The sequence below is a fragment of the Ornithorhynchus anatinus genome, chromosome 3, assembly GCF_004115215.2.
Source record: "Ornithorhynchus anatinus isolate Pmale09 chromosome 3, mOrnAna1.pri.v4, whole genome shotgun sequence".
In the NCBI taxonomy this organism is placed as follows: Eukaryota; Metazoa; Chordata; class Mammalia; order Monotremata; family Ornithorhynchidae; genus Ornithorhynchus; species Ornithorhynchus anatinus.
The window spans coordinates 84,024,411-84,044,911 of NC_041730.1; the positions used below are offsets into that span (position 1 = coordinate 84,024,411).

The 20,501-nt window shown below is 39.9% G+C and overlaps 1 protein-coding gene and 1 non-coding gene across 11 annotated transcripts in view; one reads left to right on the forward strand and one right to left on the reverse strand.

Moving 5' to 3' along the window:
* CCSER2 (coiled-coil serine rich protein 2) overlaps positions 1-20,501 on the reverse strand; it is a 207,692-nt gene that overhangs the window by 94,024 nt on the left and 93,167 nt on the right. For all 10 annotated transcript variants that reach the window (XM_029059679.2, XM_029059681.2, XM_029059680.2 and 7 more), the window contains one exon: positions 1,493-1,583. In XM_029059679.2, the coding sequence (XP_028915512.1) occupies positions 1,493-1,583 (91 nt within the window). The remainder of the gene's footprint in view (positions 1-1,492; positions 1,584-20,501) is intronic.
* On the forward strand, positions 20,112-20,250 carry LOC114810965. Its single transcript, XR_003758653.1, has one exon. It is a non-coding gene; the product is annotated as a small nucleolar RNA SNORA7 (small nucleolar RNA).

Sequence of the window (20,501 nt, forward strand, 5' to 3'; positions counted from 1 at the left end):
TCCAACCTGATAAACTTGAATCTACCATCGTACTTAGTGCAGTGCCTGGTACATAGTAGGTGTCTAAATACAATAATTAATATTATTATTGTCACTAAATAATATGATCCTCCATGATCTATACTGAGGAAGATAAGGAGGCCTTTATTTACACAAGGATATTGTAATGTTCACACAGTTTTCATACAATGCAAAATAACAGGTATGTCTGATTAAAAGTATCTGATCTTAGAGAATAGTTTATAAATAAAGTAGGAATTCTTGGAAGCTTCTCACACATGCCCTTGTTAAACCTATCACATATGTCCAACTGTAAAAACACAGATAATCATTCAAGACGATAAAATTACAGAGCAAATTTAGGACAGAGAGGTTTAAGGGGAGCAGAGTTTTGGCAAAGGGGTACACGGCACTGAATGGCAATATTTTGAAAATGTGCACCTTATTTTTTCTTCTTGATAAAAGGGATAATCAGAAAAAAGTGACTTTTAGAAGTCATATCAAGTGACATGAAAAAAGAACTATTCCAGGTTCATTTCTTTTTCTGACAGGGTGACATATATTGTGTCTTCCATAACCCATGTCTTGATACTTGACTGTGTACTTTCCTTCCTGGAACCAGAATGAGACATTTTCACCTAGTTTCAAAAATGTAGACGTAGGCTTACACTTTTGAACTCTGATGGAAGTTAAGCATGTGTGAAGGTAAAAGACTAACCTAACATCTAGTGATGTAACCAAAACTTTAATGCTACTTCCATTCAAAACCTAGTGGATACAACATGAGATTGGGAGTCAGAAGGAACTGGGTTCTAATCCTAGCTCTGCACATACCTGATTTGTGACCTTGGGAAAGTCACTTCATTTCTCTGTGCCTCAGTTACCTCATCTATAAAATGGGGATTAAGGCTGTGAGTCTCATGTGAGATGGGGACTGTATCCAACCTCGTGAGCTTGTATTTGCTTCAGTGCTTAATACAGTGCCTGGCATGGAGTAAATAAATAATAAAAAAATAAAATGGCATCTGTTTACTATGCTCCAGGCACTGTTCTAAGCGATGGGACAGTCACAGCCCATGTCCCACAAGGGGCTCACAGTCTTAATCCCCATTTTTCAGATGAAGTAACTGAGATGCAGAGAAGTGAAGTGCCTTGCCCAGGGTCATAGAGAAGCAGACAAGTGGTGGAGCCAAGATTAGGACCCAGGTCCTTCTGACTCCCTGGCCCGTGCTCTATCCACTAGACTATGCAGTGCTTAACAAATACCAAAATTTTTTTTTAAAATTTTCAAAAACATACTCCATCTGCTGAACATTAAGAAAATGCTCGGTTGAATTTACTTGCCTTCTTTCAAGGTGCCGGTAACAATTTAAAAAGCCTACTCAGAGGACGGGGAAAGGACTTGGGACATCCATTGCACAACAGGGCTTCAGTTTTTTAAGTTGAGTGGTTGAACAACATTCCCATAAAGGTCATTCCCTTTTTCACTAACCATTGTCAAGAGGTGTGTCTTCAGGTAGGTCCACATCAAGCATGAGATCATCGTCCTCAAGGTCACATGAGTCAAGGTTATTGAGGATGTCCTATGAACAAACAGAACACGGATTTTAGGAATGAAGACTTCAGTTAAACAGAACCACAGGTGTCTTATGTGTACAACACTGGCACACTTAGCTTGATTCCACACCACTGCTTTAGACAACCTTGCTTGAGGCATCTGTCCTCATTATACAAGCACTACTGCAGATTTTTGAAAAACAGTCCCCACTATAATTTAATAAATTCACCTTGGACTCTATTCTCCACTCGGGGACAGTCATCTCTCCTCTACACCTTTTCTGCATCATTCCTTACAATATCTGAATTACATGCAGGAAAAAGGTATATTCCAAGTTGATCAAAAAGAGCAAAATATTCAAAAGAATATCTTAAATAAACACCTGATTTTATAATAATAATAATGGCTTTTTTTGGTATTTGTTAAGCGCTTAATATGTGCCGAGCACTGTTCAAAGCTCTGGGGTAGACACAAGGTAATCAGTTTCTCCCATGAGAGGCTCACAGTCTTAATCCCCATTTGACAGATGAGGTAACTGAGGCGCACAGAAGTTAAGTGGCTTGCCCAAGGTCACACAGCAGACAAGTGGTGGAGCTGGGATTAGAACCCATGTCCTCTGACTCCTAAACCCGGGTTCTTTCCACTGAGCCATGCTGCTTCGCTATGTATGATTTTATGATCATACATTCATTCTTTCATTCAATAGTATTTATTGAGCGCTTACTATGTGCAGAGCACTGTACTAAGCGCTTGGAATATACAAATCGGTAACAGATAGAGACAGTCCCTGCCCTTTGACAGGCTTACAGTCTAATCGGGGGAGACGGACAGACAAGAACAAAAGCAATAAATAGAATCAAGGGGATGAACATCTCATTAAAACAATAGCAAATAAATAGAATCAAGGAGATGTACATTTCATTAAGAAAATAAATAGGGTAATGAAAATATATACAGTTCATCAGACGAGTACAATGCTGAGGGGATGGGAAGGGAGAGGGGGAGGAGCAGAGGGAAATGGGGGGGAAAAGAGGGTTTAGCTGCGGAGAGGTGAAGGGGGGCGGTAGAGGGAGTAGAGGGAGAAGGGGAGCTCAGTCTGGGAAGGCCTCTTGGAGGAGGTGAGCTGTAAGTAGGGTTTTGAAGAGGGGAAGAGAATTAGTTTGGAGGGAGGGCATTCCAGAACCGCGGGAGGGCGTGGCCCAGGGGTCGACGGCGGGATAGGCGAGACCGAGGGACAGTGAGGAGGTGGGCGGCAGAGGAGCAGAGCGTGCAGGGTGGGCAGTGGAAAGAGAGAAGGGAGGAGAGGTAGTTGGAGGCAAGGTGATGGAGAGCCTTGAAGCCTAGAGAGAGAAGTTTTCGTTGATTGTATGATTTTAGTCATACAATTCATACAAGTCTAATTATTCCATTATTCCAATTGCATTGCACAGCTTGCCACTTAACAAGATTAAAAAATTCTAGTTAATATTCTTGCGAAATAAAGTACACTGCTGAAAATTCAAGGAACATGAGGACTTGGGAACTTCCACTCTACCAGCAGATGGACAAAAGATTTTACTACCTCATTTCTCCAAAACCAACATGAAATATTTTACATTTTTAGCTTTAGAAAAAGTCACCCTAAACAATTATAGTATACTTTCAATTATTTGTAACAATGAAGAGTGAAATGGTGCAGAGAACTGGGGAAGTCCAAGCGCAAAGAGACATTAACTTCTTTCCATTGAAATAAATCTGCTCCTTAAAGCTTAGATCTGGCTGAACAGTGCCCTGAGCCGAAAGAATCACTCTGAAAGGCTGGAAGTGTGAGCCCAATGTGGGACATGGACTGTTTCCAACCTAATTAACTTGTACTACCCCAGTGCTTAGAACAGTGCCTGGCATATAGTAAGCGCTTAACAAATGCCATAACTATTATTATTATTAACCCAAAGAGGAGGTGCTTGGAAAACAACTTGGATTTCAACTCCCTCTCTTCTGTGTCACCTATGCACTTGGGTCTGTACCCCTTAAGTACTTTATCATTCATCCCACCTCTCTCCAACAGCACTGTATACACTGAGTACTGTATAACAGGGTGGGTAGACATCATCCCTTATATGAAATTTATACAATGGAAATGCCCATCAAGAATGAGAAATGAGCCTCAGTCCTCAGATTTCAGAACTGAGAACCTATACAAAAGAGTTGATTATAGTGCATGACTTTGTACAATGTCATTGGCCCTCCCCCTACCCCCCGCCAGCCACATTCCCAGTGGGCAGAGTGCAATGAGTGAGTAGGTGGCTGGGGTGGAACCCACTGCAGAGACCTCTGTGTCAGCCAGCTCCCGGCAGAATCAGAACTCCAACCCAGTCTGCACACTTGGCTCCTCTAATACCAACCTACTCACTGGTCCTCGATCTTGCCTCACCCGCAGTCAACCTTTGGGCATGCACTCCCTCCAGAATGAAAGCCCCTCCCCTGACGTGTCCGCCAGAACTCTCCCCTTCTTCAAAGGCCTACTGAAATCATATCTCCTCCAGGGAGCCTTCCTTGACTATGCTTTCACACCTTCTGCCATATTTTCTCTCCTTGCCACCTCTCCTATGTAATAAGTCCCACCCCCTACACAGTTAGGTATTCCCCCTACTATTCCCATAGCATTTATATACATATCCTTGTAATCAGTTGCTCTCCTTACCTTCAATATGTCTCCCCCATTAGACTGAAAACTACATGTGGGCAGAGACTGTCTACCAACTGTACTGTTCTCTCCCAAATGCTTCATACAGTGCTCTGCACAAAGTAAGCACTCAATAAATACCACTGATTGACTAGAATTCAGGTATTCTGATTCCTAAAATGGTGTTTTTTCCCACTAGATCAGCAGCAAGGCTCTTAAATACATATACACACACACACACACACACAAAAGGCAAGAATATTTCAATCATGTTAATGGTTATGTCATTGATCATGCTTGTGAGTTTGGCTAAAAAAAAACAACATACAATTCATCCCAAACTGTGTGATAAAAAAAAAAACCCAACCTGATATGACAAAATACTTGCCACTTTCCAAAACCTGTAATTACTTCCTAATCGGCCTAAGATTTCCAATCTCCTCAAGGTCTCCGCTCAAGGGGAGCTACACCTTTCCCAAAGGTTGCATGCCAGGCTGATTTGCCTGCCACTTGTATCCCCAAAAGCTATTTTACTACATTGTTTGATAGAAGCTAAGTCTTTAAAATAGTTGTTCTCACTCCTTATTTGTGTAGGTTCCATTTCAGCCCCCTACAATGTAGGCCCTTACACATGTTTACACATTCTTAGGTGGCTTAAGTGGTGGCTGTGTGCATGTGATAATCAGGGCAAACTTGTTTGGGGTTTAAATTCTACTTTGCTTTTGTAATATGTCTAGAATTTAAATGCTGCATGATCTGTGCTCTACTGTTAAGTAATCCTGGAGCTCCCCCTATTAATAGTCTGTTAATGAGAAGGAACCAGGAAAATGTCTGCAAATTCACAAATTTCTAGCTGAATATGATTTTAAAATGAAACTCCAGCCAGAAAAATAGAATTCTTAATGAGTCAACAACATAGTCAATCCCAGCTCAGGAAATCCCAGACCTAATGAAAGGGTTAAATAATAGAAAAGGAAACACAAAAAGGGAGGCTTTCGGCCAAGCCAATGCCAAGGTGAGCAGGTCCATTTTGGAAGAGCTGGAAGAAACGAGCCATGTTAAATTATAGGAAGAACTCGAATGAGTAGAGAGGCCCAGTAGCAACCCTCTGCATAGCTGAAAAACTTTAATATGGACCCTAGTAAAGGAATAGCCTAGGAGAGGGGAAGAACGCACTCCTAACCAAATATTATTTTAGATCTTCTTTCCTAATACTATAGCTCTGCAGACCCAACCCTCAAACTTGTATATATGAATGCACACACCATCTTTGATGAATAGAAATGACTCTGTCATCTTGAGACAAAAAGCAGGCAATAACTGATTAATGACTTCTATAATCACCTTCCACCACTGAAATTCATCCTCTAACAAGAGTTTGCTTATCAACAGAGGAAGACAAAGCCTTTTCCCCAATACTTAATGAAGTTTCCACTTACAGGCAGTGTCATGAAGAATGGCAAAGCTCTACTGAATAATGGTAACAAGCTGAATACACTGGTTGGTCACCTCCACAGACTCTTCCTCAGCGATACTCAAGTGCTTACTATGTGCCACACACTGTATTAAGAGCTGAGGTTGATACAGTAGAGAGAATCAGTCTCCCACAAACAGACCACAATCTTAACCCCCATTTCACAGATGAGGTAACAGACACAGAGTATTGAAGTGACTTGCCCAAGGTCACTTAGCAGACAAGTGGAAGAGCTTGGATTTGAACTCAGGTGCTTCTGACTTGCAGGCCCGTGCTCTAACAACTAGACCACAGTGCTTCCTCAACATATGAAACACAGAGAAAATGCCACAGGATTTCAAATATGCCATCTTCAAGAAGAAAATGAAAATAACTGAGTGTGGAAAACATGTGGGATCTTACTGCTCATTACCAAGCCAGTCCGAAACATCCAACTATTGGAGAACACTGTTTACCATGCACTCCTACTACTGCAAGGCAGATTCACACCACAGCAAAGCATAATAGACACAATCTTTGCTGCATATTAGACAGAAAAATACAGGGCACAACATTAAGACTCAGTATCTGTCAGTATCAGGGAAAGAACGTGGACCTAGGAGTAAGAGAGCCTGAGTTCTAAACCCAGATCTGTCACTTGTCTGCTTCGTGACTTTGGGCAATTTCTCGGTAAAACTCTACTCCTTCCTATTTAGACTGTAAATCCTGTGTGGGACAGGGACTGTGTCCAATCTGATTATCTTGTAACAATCTCAGTGCTTAGTATACTGCTTGGTATGTAATGAATGCTTAACAAGTACTGAAATGATAATATTTGTAGACCTCTCAAAATCATTTGACTCCGCTAGCTGACTAACCTTTGGTAGTTTAATAGGTAGTTTAATGAAATTGTGCTAAGATTATGGCTGATCTCTACAGAATTAAAGGTACCAAATCATATCCTTTATCTCCCATGGTGTAACAGTTCCAGGCCTGTTAAAATTACTCTATGTGGCCAAGATGGAGAATGCAGTAGAAAATTTGATAAAGCTTACATACAAAGAATAGCAGCATGGACTAATGGATTGAGCACGGGTCTGGGAGTCAGAAGGACCTAGGTTCTAATCCTAGCTCTGCCAATTTGCTGTGTGACCTTGAGCAAGTCATTTTACTTCTTTGTGCCTCAGTTACCTCATCTGAAAAATGGGGTATAAGACTGTAAGCCCCATGTGGGACATGGACTGTTTCCAACCTGATTACTTTATATCTAACTCAGTACTTAGAACAGTGCCTGGAATGTAGGAAGCACTTAATAAATACCATATTTTAAAAAAAAATCCCAGGTCCAACATCATGGCCCTTGAATGCTGTCACAGTGCAGAGACAGACAAGGAGGTAGAAAACCAAATTAGCTAGTGCATTCTATGCGAGATTCAGAATAAACTGAAAATATACAGAGTTGCACTACCTTCGTTTTGGCAAGTAGCCTACATTTATCACAGACACAACATTGGGCTTCTACAGTACTTCCACCAGTGCTACATACTTGCCCCACTTAATATCCAATGAAAGGCAGGATCATCAAAAAGGAGATCCTAGCACGCAATCAGATCACCAGTACCTCACTTCTTTCTTGGGTGGAGGGGGAGAATAAACAAAAACTGGATGCCCAAACAACTGCTCCATGGTGAGCTGAAACAGGATGATCACAGAAAAGGTGGAGAGAAGGAAAGTTTTAAAAATGCCACAGAGTTAAACCTCAAGCTATATGACATGCGGTGATCAGAACTGGGGTAACCGTCTTGGAGCAAAAGCTTTGGGAAGATTGTGATGTGAAGAAAAAATCGTAAGCTGCAACAAGCATCATGCATAACCAATGCAACAATGCAGCATGGGGTGAGCTCTCGAGATACCTTATGTGAAAGGGATTGTCGGCTTCACTTTAGTTTTCTCAGTCACGTCTGCATTTACAAATGAAATCTTTACAATCAAAACACTAAGTGAATATAAGCTGGTTCAATACTGGGGTATCAAGTGACTAAATTTATCTTCATCTTTGGTAAAATGGCTTTGAATATCTTCTCATAGAAAATTCATTCATTCCTTCAACAGTATTTGAGTGCTTACTATGTGCAGAGCACTGTACTAAGCGCTTGGAATGTCTAATTTGGCAACAGATAGAGACAATCCCTGCCCAATGATGGGCTCACATTCTAATCAGGGGAGAGAGACAGACAAAAACAAGACAACATAATCACAATAAATAGAATCACGGGGCTGTACACCTCATTAACAAAATAAATAGGGTAATAAAAATATATACAAATGAGCACAGTGCTGGTGGGTGGGGAGAAGCAGAGGGAAAGGGGGTTTGGCTAAGGGGAGATGAAGGGGGGAATAGGAGGAGCAGAGGGCGGAGGAGGAGCAGAGAGGGAGCAGAGGGAAAAGGGGTGATTATTTGTGGCCTTTCTTCCAGAAATCTGAGTTCTATATTTGGGTCACACTACCAAGGAAGAGGGCGGGAGAATCCCTCAGAGAGCAGCTATCTTTCCAGCCATACAGCCAGGCTAGATTTTGAACCTCAACTAATTCTGTCCTGGCTCAGGGGACAAAAATTCAAGTCACAGGATGGTGATGGAGATTAGCAGGCAATCTGAGAATGCTCTGAGAAACACTGTCCAAAGGGTTGTTGAAAGCTAAGGATTTGGGGATTTCAAAAATCCTAATGGCTTTGGGTTAGGAAATCCTTGTTTTGTGGAAGGTGTAGATAGGCTTGGTACTGATACAGGTGAACTCTTTGGAGGGTTTGAGACTATTAGAAAGGAATGTGTCTACCAACTCTGTTAAACTGTGGTTGGTCACACCCTTAGTACAGTGCTCTGGACACAATAAGCACTCGATACGATTGATTAGAAAACCCTGAGTGTAAAGACTGAACTGCCATGGCACATGTGTGCTCAGAAAATGGAGACAACGATGAAAACAATGCCGATAATCCAGAATAGTGTAAACTGGTGTGAGTGTGATGGGATCTTTCCAAGTGGTTAATTAGGCAAAATTTAATGCATCACATCTTATTAATATTAATTTAAAATAATATCAAGACTGAACATATATTTAATGCTTTTTAAATGTTTGGCATATTTTGTGGAGAAAATTATTTTCCCATTCTGAAATGCAGTGGTCGTTGAGAGGATCACTGTAAATGACTAATTAAACTGCAAATAATAGACTTTTTCAAAATTACAAGAGTATATAAGGCCATATAAATGCATTACTAGACGGCAGGTGAAGAAATAAGCAAATGCAGAATATAATTGTCTTTTGCCTAGAAGTAACAAGAACAAGAGCAGCTAACTTAAAAATCAGTCAAATTTCCCATTTTCAGCCAGTTAGCACTAGAAGAAAAGAAATGTTAAAATGTGGATTAAGTAGTGAGAAAAAATCTACAGTAATAAAAGAATCTGTGAGCAATCTGATAAAGTGTACTCATTCACCAGTAAATTAATATATTTTGCAGAATATATGGCACTAGCTTCATCTCTTAGAAAATATTATAACTACAAATATAATAGTTCAGTTATCAAGAGATACTCTTAGCCATTTATTTCTACTTCAATCAGTCAATCAATGGTGTTTCAGGAGCACTTACTGTGTGCAGAACACTTTACTAAGTGCTTGGAAGAATACAATATAACGGAGTTGGTAAACACATTCCCTGCCCAAACCGAACTTACAATCTGTAGTCTAGAATTTCTATTCTCTGTGTACCAATTATCTAGTAAATGTTTTAATCCATCATTTCATATATTATGAAGCAACTCTGCGTAATCTAAGTAGCATATAACTGTTTAAAACCAAACAATAGGAATTCTCTCTTACAAATTCTACTTGCTTACATTCCTACTGTTAAAGTTCCTACATACACTATTTCAAGGAGAGTCTTTCCTTCTCGTTCTTGTCTTGCTTATGCCGTCGAGTGGTCTTCAACCTATAGCGATGTCATGGACACATCTCTCCCAGAACGCCCCACCTCCATCTGCAATCGTTCTAGTAGCGTATCCATAGAGTTTTCTTGGTAAGAGGTTTACCACTGCCTTCTTCCACGCAGTAAATTTGAGTCTTCACCCTTGATTCTCTCTCATGTTGCTGCTGCCCAGCACAGGTGAGTTTTTGACTTGTAGCAAATTGCCTTTTACTCGCTAGCCACTGCCCAAGCTAGGAATGGAATGGGTAAACCTCTGCCTGACTCTCCCTCCTGTAGCCGAGACTGGTAAACTCTCCAAGTGTGACCCTGAGAGGGGTCCTCATTCTAGAGTCCCAATAAAACTATGCCTGTGAGAAAAAACATTTTTGATATTGTCTACACTTACTATCCATCCACTTATGCATCAGTTCATTCACGTAATTGTTTTAATTTACCCAATAATCATCATCACCATCGCCAACATTTCTAACCTTCTTCTCCTCTCCTACAACTCTTTCCTTTCTCTGTTTTGTCAGGTTACCAAACTGGAAGTTGCCTCCTATGAGGGAAGCCTCTTTGTTTCTTTCTTATGCTCCAGTCAGGACATCTAACAAGACTTCAGCCAAGAACCCTTCAAAACGTCCCTCCATATTACCTCAAAATGCCCTGGAAACTTCACCCAGACCGTCCCATGAGCCTATTTTTGGTTAAAAAATAATATTTAAAATGTGTGTCTGCTTTTTTAGACAATTTATAGGTAGGGGCAATGTTTATAGGGATAATGCCCATTTTACTGCACTGCATTACAGTTTTAGTTACTCTATTAGAAGGAATATAGCCTAGTGGAAAAAACATGGGCCTGGGTTCTAATCCCAGCTCTGTCACCTTTCTGCTTTGGTGATTTTGGCAAAGTCATTTAACTTCTCTGGGCCTCAATTCATACTCATACAGAGTCCATTCATAACACCGTTCCTGTGAAAAAAAGATTGCAACTTCCAACACTGATTTAAGATGCTGAAAACTTGAGGACTGACTGTATCTAACTGCAGCTAATCAATGCTAAGATCTGGGAATTTCTTTCATGCATACCCCAATTCTGAGCCACAGAGAGTATGGGTACAGCCGCTCTCCAAAATATTGATTAGTTTTTTGCTTAGTTTTACATGAGTTAAATACCATTTTTTTTTTACCAGTCCACTTGTGAATCCATTTTATACCCTTCTTTTCTTTTCAGCAACTTTTCTTCTAACAAAAATAATCATAATAATAATGGTAATTGTTAAGCATTTACTATGTGTCAAGCACTGGGGTAAATACAAATTAATCAGTTTGGACACAGTCCGTGTCCCATATTACGCTCACACTCTTAACCCCATTTTACAGATGAGGTAACAGGAACAGAGAAGTGAAGTAACTTGCCCATTGCCACACAGCAGACATGGCAGAGCCAGGATCAGAACCCAGATCCTTCTGACTCCCGGGCCTATGCTCTAACCACTAAGCCATGCTGCACTCCAGCGCATAAGAGCAAACGGCAAGCCCTATACTTTGAAAAATTCAGATGCAAAATTTTGCATGTCACCAATGTGGAATTAGTGGGACTGTATAATTAATCCACTACTTTGGCAACTAATTTAATCACTGTTAAAGTGTAGGAAGCCCTAAAAAGCTAATCAGTCCCAGGCCCCAATCCCTCCATTTATAGCTCTGCTGACACCTCAAATCTTTCTCTAGGAGTGTCTTGCGTGAGGCTACAGCTCTTCAGAAGCTAAAGAGCACATCCTCAATCCCTGCTCGTGGCTGAGTGAACTGTCTTTCTTCCTTGTCACCCAGGGCATTCTGCCCCTGGCATATTCTATGAGCTCTACAGCTCTACACACTGCCTTTCCAGGACCCAAAACCAGTTCCCCTCAGTCAGTCAATGGTATTTATTGAGCACTTACTGCATGCAGAACAGTGTACTAAGTGCTTGGGAGAGTAAAATGCAACAATATAACAGACACATTCCCTGCCCACGCTGAGTTTAGAGTCTACACCACTGAGGGGAACCCATCCCGCCCTGCTTTCCACCAGGAAACAAAACAGCAAGAGAACAGAGAACCTGCAGCATGCGGCCTCATAGAACCTGGGGAAAGTAAGTGACTGCAGAAGACATCGCTGCGGCTATGTGTGTGCCGTGGATTCGATCCCAAGTGGCCTGAAAGTCTCCTCCTCCGTCACAAACTCCCAGACTTTGTTTTTTACTCTGAGCATTGTCTATTTCTTCCTGTCTCTTATGCTGTTTTGGTATTTTGTTGTTACACTGGTCCCGATGTGTCTGTCTCCAGTCCTCTCTCCCACCGATATTCATAAATTGTGAGGCCCTTCAGGGATAGGGTCAGTGCCTAATTCCCACCTGTATACTCTTTCCCAAAGCTTAGTTCAGTGCTCTGCATACAGTAAGTGCTTAATAAATACTATGAATACTACTACTGAAGCACTTTCTTTCAACCGTCCCTCCTGACTCACAAGGCCATAACCTTGGTGTTATCCTCAACTCCTCTCAGTCATTTAACCCATATATTTAATCCATCATTAAATCTTGTTGGTTTCACCTTCACAACATAGCTAAAATCTGCCCTTTCCTCTCCATCCAAACTACTACCAGGTTAATATAATCACTCATCTATTCTGCTTAGATTAACTGCATCAGCCTCCTTGCTGACCTCCCAGCCTCCTGTCTCTCCCCACTCCAGTCCATACTTCACTCTGCTGCCTGAATCATTTTTCTACAAAAACGTTCAGGACATGTCACCCCACTCCTCAAAAAACTCCAGTCTTTACCCATCCACCTCTGCATCACACAAAAACTCCTCACCAATGGCTTTAAAGCACTCCACCATCTTGCCCCCTCCTACCTCACCTCACTTCTCTCCTTCTACAATCCAGCCCGCACACTTCATTCCTCTAGTGCTAACCTTCTCACTAAGCCTCAATCTCTCCTGTCTCGCCACCAACCCCTTGCCCACATCCTGCCTCTGGCCTGGATTGCCCTCCCTTCTCATATCCAATCCGACAGAATTGCCCTCCCTTCTCAAATCCAATCCAATAGACAATTACTCTCCCTGCTTTCAAAGCCTTATTGAAGGCACATCTCCTTCAAGAGCCCTTCCCAGACTCTGCCCCATTTTTCCTCATCTCCCACTCCCTTCTGCGTTGCCCTTTGTTCCCTTTGCTCTTCCTCTCTCCTCCCCGTCCTGAACCCACAGTACTTATGTACGTATCTATAATTTTATTTACTTGTATTCATGTCTGTCTCGCCTTCTCAAGACTGTAAACTCACTGTGAGCAGGGAATGTATCTGTTTATTTTTGTACTGTACTCTCCCAAGTGCTTAGTACGGTGCTCTGCACACAGTAAGCACTCAGTAAATACAATTGAATGAATGAATGGAGGGGACTGAGCTTTATAAGAAGGTCAATCAATCAGTTGCATTTATGGAGAACTTATGTTTGCAAAGCAGTATACTAAGCACTTGGGGGAATATAACACAACACTATAACACATTCCCTGCCCACAACAAGCTTACAGTCTAGAGGAGGCATCAGAAAAATGCATATTTATCATTTTATTTTTAAAGATGATGATATTGTTGGTAATTGTTCTCCATGAGTATGACTGAAAAGAGCAATGCAAGACAAACAGATGTTCCTACACAAAAACTGCTCTTCAGATTGCAGCTGTAGCCTCTGAATATAAGCACACAACATACCATCAATAACTGCCATTTGCAAATCAGCAATTTATAGGACTTGGCTAATCCTTATCAGCTATATGCCTACTGATACATGTCCTTAGACATCAGGAAGAGTTTATCATTATCTTATTACAGAACTCAGCATCTTCATAACTTCAAAATTTTCAGCATTAACTGGCATGCTGTTTGGCAAAAAAAGGGAGAGAAGTAAATAGCCAGAATGTAAATGGCTAATTTAAGATAATTAATGGAGAGCTGGAAGCCTAATATGAAATAAAAAGCAAAACATGAAAAAGTACTGGTTTCAACAGTAGCAAATTTAAAAATGATTTACTCAACAAACCAACTATCTACATTTTAAAAGTTTAAGGTTTCAGACGCTATGAATGTTAAAACAACATTTTTGTTTTGTTTCATTTTCTTGATCTTTATTAGGTGTGATAAATATTCTGGAGACTAAAGTCTTAGGACTAGCATGACAGTATGCACTCTCTTTCGGAAACAATACCAATAATTCATCTTTTGGATAATGTCTGAAATTCCTTGCTCAGAACTATATACCAAAATGGTCACTTGTTTTTCAGTAATTATACATTATTCATTTAGAGCTCAACAGTCAGAAGTATTGAGAAATATGTGTTTATTCACTGATCCATTTGATCTTATGTATTGTTAGAAAAAAATGCTATTGCATAATTCCCCAAACAGAGTAAATCAAATTATCTTTCAAACGAGAAGAACACCACCCCATTATTACTGAAATTGAAATTCCAAACAAGCAATAATGCTAATTAACTTAAGTCTAACTCTTGAATTACCAAATTCCATAGCAAGATCTACCTATCAAAATGTTTTGAAAGATACCTATCACTTAGTCCCTCACATTGAAAGAACTCAGTTGGTGTGACTCCACTATACTAATTTACCTCAACAACAACAACAAAAATCAGTGGGTAAATTAAAATCCAAACAGGAACAGAAAAAAGAGTGCATTGTAAGTTTATTATTTCCCTTGCTGCTGGAGGTATACCTGTCCAAATTATAAAAGTGTAGGATTACATTAATCCAATGTCAGGAATACACAAGCAGGATCACAGGAGTTAGAAGACCTGTGACCTTGTGCAGGCCAATTAACTTCTCTGTGCCTCAGTTCCCTCATCTGCAAAAAGGAGATTCAATACCTCTTCTCCCTCTTATTTAGACCACGGACTCCATGCGGGACCTGTACCTTATATCTACCCCAGAGCTTAGTACAGTGTTTGGCACATAGTAAGTGCTTAACGAACACCACAACTATGTTTATTCATTACATTCATGGAAATGGCCTCCCGAAAAAATGGAATCAGTTTTTTGTTCAGCCTTACCGCTTCACTCCTCTAACACTAACCTACCCACTGTACATATATCTCATCGTGGCCAACTTGCCCACATTGTCCCTTCGGCCTGAAACTCCCGATCCCTTCACATCCATCAGGCCTGTCGTTCTCCCCATCGTCAAAGGACTACTAAAATCACATCTCCTCCAAGAAGCTTCCCCTGACTAACCCTTAGTTTCCTGACCCTATATGCCTTCCCTTTTATGTGTCACCGATGCACTCGGATCTGAGCCTCTTATGCACTTGATATTCACCCCACCCCCAGCCCTGCCACTTGTCTGCTGTATGACCTTAGACAAGTCATTAAACTTCTCTGGGCCTCAGTTATCTCATCTGTAAAATGGGGATTAAGACTGTGAGCCCCCTGATTATCTTGTATATACCCCAGACCTAGAACAATGCTAGACACATGGTACTTAAATACCATAAAAAAACTTACATACATATCTTGACACTCTCCCATTTTCCCTATTTGTAATTTATTTTAATTCCTGTCTCCCCTTCTAGACAATGTAACTCTGCTGTGCTATACTGTCCGAAGTGCTTAGATCAGTGCTCTGCACACAGTAAGCACTCAATAAATACCATGGAGTGCTTGATTGATTGAAAGACTGTAAACTCCCTGTGTATAGGGATTAAAACTATGACCTCTATTGTACTGTATTCCCTCAAGGGCTTAGCTGAGTGTTCTGCACACGCTAAGTGCTCAATAAATACCATTGATTTGCTGACTGATTCTTTAAAAGTTCCAGCTTAACCATCTACTCTCCCTTCCCTTCAAGAAAAGTGAACAAATCTTTCCAGATTTTCTATTGAGAAACTTCCCCAAAAGGATCATGCCTCATCACTTCCTCCAATCCAAAATGAGATTAGTACCATTCCCTCAGTTACCATATTACATCTGGTTTCTACTATAACATGAGGATTGCAATCTTATGAAACCTTGCATTAAGATACCTCACATATGGAGGGGAGCAGTGTATTCAAAAGGGTGACATTCAGGCTACAGAACAGGGATATTTTCATTACACCTATCCTATTTGTCATTCCTCCACATTGACAATTTTTTTTATTCAATGATATTTAGTAAGCGATTACTATGTTCTAGCACTGTACTAAGTGATGGGGTAGAAACAAAACAATCTGATTGGACACAGTCTATGTCCCATATGGGGCTCACAGTCTTAATCCCCATTTTACAGATGTGGCAATCAGAGAAGTTACTTGTCCTAGGTCACATAACAGACAACTGGTGGAGCGGGGATTAGAGCCCAGGTCCTTTTGACTCCCAGGCCCAGGCTCTAACCACTTGGCCACGCTGTTCCTCAAGCAGTGTTGTTCTCAAGAATGTTGTTAATAAATCTTAAAATTTCTCAAGAATGCCATTACCCAGATTCAAAGAAATCAAAATAGTTTGTTTATTTCAAGTAAATAAATTTATTGTTCCTTGCTACTATGAAAGAGGTCTGAGCTTTTGGTTGGTTTGAAATGCATAAAATACCAGGTAGTTATCCAGCTTCATATTGATTAGAAGTTTCTAAAACAATGCTTTTCAACTGAAGATATTTACCAAGAACAGCCTGAATAACATGGCCATAAAAGGGGCTCCAATAGGCCCTCTATGAAACATCAGAATCAACAGCATTTTTGAATCCCTCCCGGAAACAGTACTGAACTAAATGCTTGGCAAACATACAAAAGTAGTCAAAGATGCCCCTGCCCTCGAGGTTTTTCAGACTAACAATGGAGGAAAGGCAGCAGACAAATTGAAAGACCCTCTGTGAAGCAGAATAGTCTAGTGGATACAGCATAAGCCTGGGAATTAGAAGGAACTGGGTTCTAATCCCGGCTCCAACATGTGGCTGTGTGACCTTGGACATGTCACTTAACTTCTCTGGGCCTCAATTACCTCATCTCTAAAGTGGGAATTAAGACTGAGCTCCTCATGAGGCATGGATTGGATCCAACCTAATTAACTTGTATCTACTCCAGTGGTTATTACAGAGCCTGGTATATAGTAAGCACTTAGCAAATACCACAAAAAAATAAGAACAAGAAAATAGACATGAATATTAGACACAGGTGAATAAATGACAAATGGATAAACACACGAGCATTGATGGTGAATGCTAAAGACAAATTAGCACAATATAAGTTGAAAATAAAGAGGTCATTTTCTTTCTTGATATGGCAGATAAACTGACTTCAGTGAGAGGGGTTTTATAATTACATTAACACAGAATATTGGGCAATCTTTACCCCTCAAAATTGATTACCATAACGTGAGTCTATTTTCCATGCAGATAGCAAGCACAGAACAATTATGAACACAAACATTTTTAATTTAGCCGGGAGAACAAAGTATAAACCTTTTTATAGCGTGCTACCTAATTTGACTTATATATTAGTAATGAGAATAGACTGACGCTCACTGTGATCCGATTCAATTGTTTATCTTATATGATTCAATTTTATCAATGTATCCACTCTAAACAATAAGAGAATAGTAGAACCATAAATCAAAAAGTCACAAGTGAATTTCACTCCCAGGAGTCTGAGGTAAATATTTTATCCCAAAACTCATCATATTTATTTAAATAGCATCCCTAAATCTAGGAAATTCCTTCTAAGGCAAAAAGATATATACCTCCATAGGAATTACAAAAATGAAATAAATTTCTAAGTTACAAATGTAAATAAAGGCCTACAAAAAGCTTAGCACTCTTTTTAATACCACAGTGTAATGATAAAATTTTAGCTTCATTATATAGATCTGTATCATGGGTTATATAATCATTTAAATAAATTTTTATATATAAAATTGAATCAGTTTAATTCCAATTCAAATTAGAATAAAAAATTTCAAGTAATTAGGAATATCAACTAAACATAACTGATTAGCATTAATAGTTCACCTAACTGTACTGTATCACATATGACAGTAGCATACACTTTAAACATTTTGGGTGAACTTGACCATTTTCACTTAAAAATATCTAAATATTAGAAAAGCTTTTTAGAATTTTTTTATTTGACAAGTTTTCACACAGTATTTAATCTGTCCCACCAATGTACACTGATTTAAAATTTAATACGGCACTATTAAAACTATTAAGCCTTAACACAAAGTTTATTCATTGTCATATATTTAAAAAAGATGGATAGTAACACAAAGACTAACTTATAAAAGTGAAAAATATCTATTTCAAATGGATTTAATAGAACAGCAATGCTAAAAGAAAGTCACTCATTACCTTTGGCTTTAAGTTAGCCCGTAAGCTTTAAGTTAGCCCGTAAACTCCAAAATTACATTCAGAAGTACTTAAGAGCAGTGATAGATCTCAGAATTTTACACAAGATAAATAGTTCTGAAATCACTGTAGAAAGCCAAAGGGCAACATTCTTTCCTTTCATTGATAGTTTACGATTCTTTCAGGCCCAAACATCTATGTCTTTTCAACAAATGTGAATCACAGGAATTTGGGTATTTGTTTGTTTTTACTGAGAATTAAATTAGAGCAGAATTTCTATTATTTCTTCGGCCTATACCCACAGAAACATTAAGCATCACAGTACCCAGAGACTCATTTGCAAGCCAGAGTTTGAGTAAACCAGAAGTCTTATTTATCCACCACTTTTCCTACATATAAAACAATGTCTTGCATTAAAGTGTTTAGTCAAATTTAAGGAGCAATAAAAATAAGGTAAATAAGGGAAATCTCTATTTTGACTCATTTTTTAAATAAGGTTTGCTCACAAAATTTACAGCAATTACAAATTTCTGAATTTCAGCACCCGGTACATTCCATTTATTTGCAAATAACTTTTAATTTCATGGTATTTGACAGAAAGTTATTTTCATAATTGCATATGTAATGTTGAAAGGCATACAAAATTATATCATGATAATTAACACCATAATCATTTCCTTTAATGCCTGAGTTATTCATTTATTTTTATTACTGGGCCCCTTCATTTTATATTAATTATTTCTGCATGGATTCTGCCTTACTCATGTTTGAAGGGGGCTTTTTGTAGCTAAAAATGAGCAGTCCTCCAGACTGGTTCACAGACATATGAATTGCCTTAGTTCTCAATCTTTTCACTATTATTTTAAACTACTTTAAACTTTCAACTACCATCTCTACACAGATGATTCCCAAATCTATCTCTCCAGCCCTGATCTCTCTCCTTTTCACCTGAATAGTCCACCGAGACCTCAAGCTTCACATAACAAAAACAGAAAACTCCATCTTGCCACCCAAACGCTGTCCTCCTATCGTGGTAAATAATACCACATCTCCCCTGTCTCCCAAGCCCATAAAAGGCAGCATGGCCTAGTGGAAAGATCACGAGCCTGGGAGTCAGAGAATCTGGGTTCTAATTGCAACACTGTGACTTGACTGCTGTGTGACCTTGGGGAAGTCACTTAATTTCTATGCCTCAGTTACTTCACCTGTAAAATAAGGATGGAGCCTATGAGCTCCAAGTGGGACATGATCTGTGCCCAACCTGATTAGCTTATATCTACCCCAGCACTTAGTACAGTGCCTGGCACATAGTAAGTGCTTAACATATACCATTAAAAAAAAACCTTGACACTGTCCTCAATTGATCTCTCTCATTCCACCCACACATTCAGTGTTTCAGTATTCTATCAGTTCTACCTTCATAACATCTCTAGAATTAACTACTTACTCTACATCTAAAATGCTACCACTCTAATCCAAGCACTTTTAATATCCTGCTCTGATTACCGCATCAACCTCCTTGCTGACCTCTCTGCCTCCTGTCTCTCCTCCCTCCAAAATATACTTCTACCTGCTGCCCAGATCACTTAAAAAACAGTTCAGCCCGTATGACCCCACTCCTTAAAACACTCCAATGGATGCCCATCCACCCCCGCATCATACAAAAACTCCTTACCATTGGCTTTAAGACATCCAATCAACTCTCCCTCCTACCTCTTCTTATTGATTTTCTGATACAACCCAACCCATACACTTCTTTTCTACAGAACACCAAACTATTCTCTACACCTCAATCTCATCTCTCTCACCACTGATCCTTTGCTTACATCCTCCCCTTTGTCCTGGAACTCACTCCCCTTTCATATAGGACAGGCAACCTCTCTCCTCATCTTCAAAGCCCTCCTAAAATCACACCTCCTCCAAAATGTCTTATGTGGCTAAGCCTTCATTTACCTTACCCACCTTCCCCTCAGCCTTGCCTGTGGACTCAGATCTTTACTGCTTAAGCACTTGATATTCACCCACCCTCAGCCTCACAGCACTTATGGAAATATCCTCATGGTCTGTATCTGAAATTTATTTTAAAGCACAGCTAAAGCACTTAATCCTTCTCAGGATTGCACCTGGAGAGTTTCCAGTACTCTACCAGCTTCTGTTACAGGATGGAGAGTCGAGCAGAGGCCTACCCCATTCCACTCCTAGCTTGGGCAGTGACTAGCGAGTGGAAAGCAATTTGCTACAAATCGGAACTCAACTGTGCTAGTCAGGAGCAGTACGGGAGAGAGTCGAGGGCGGAGATTGCGGGGAAGAAGGCAGTGGTAAACCACTTTCGTATTTTTACCAAGAAAACTCTTTGGATACATTACCAGAGCGATTCCAGATGGAGAGTGGGGCGTTCTGGGAGAGATCTATCCATGGACTCGCAAAAGGTCGAGGAAGACTCGACAGCATAAAACAGAACACTTGATATTCACTCCGCATCATATAAGTACATA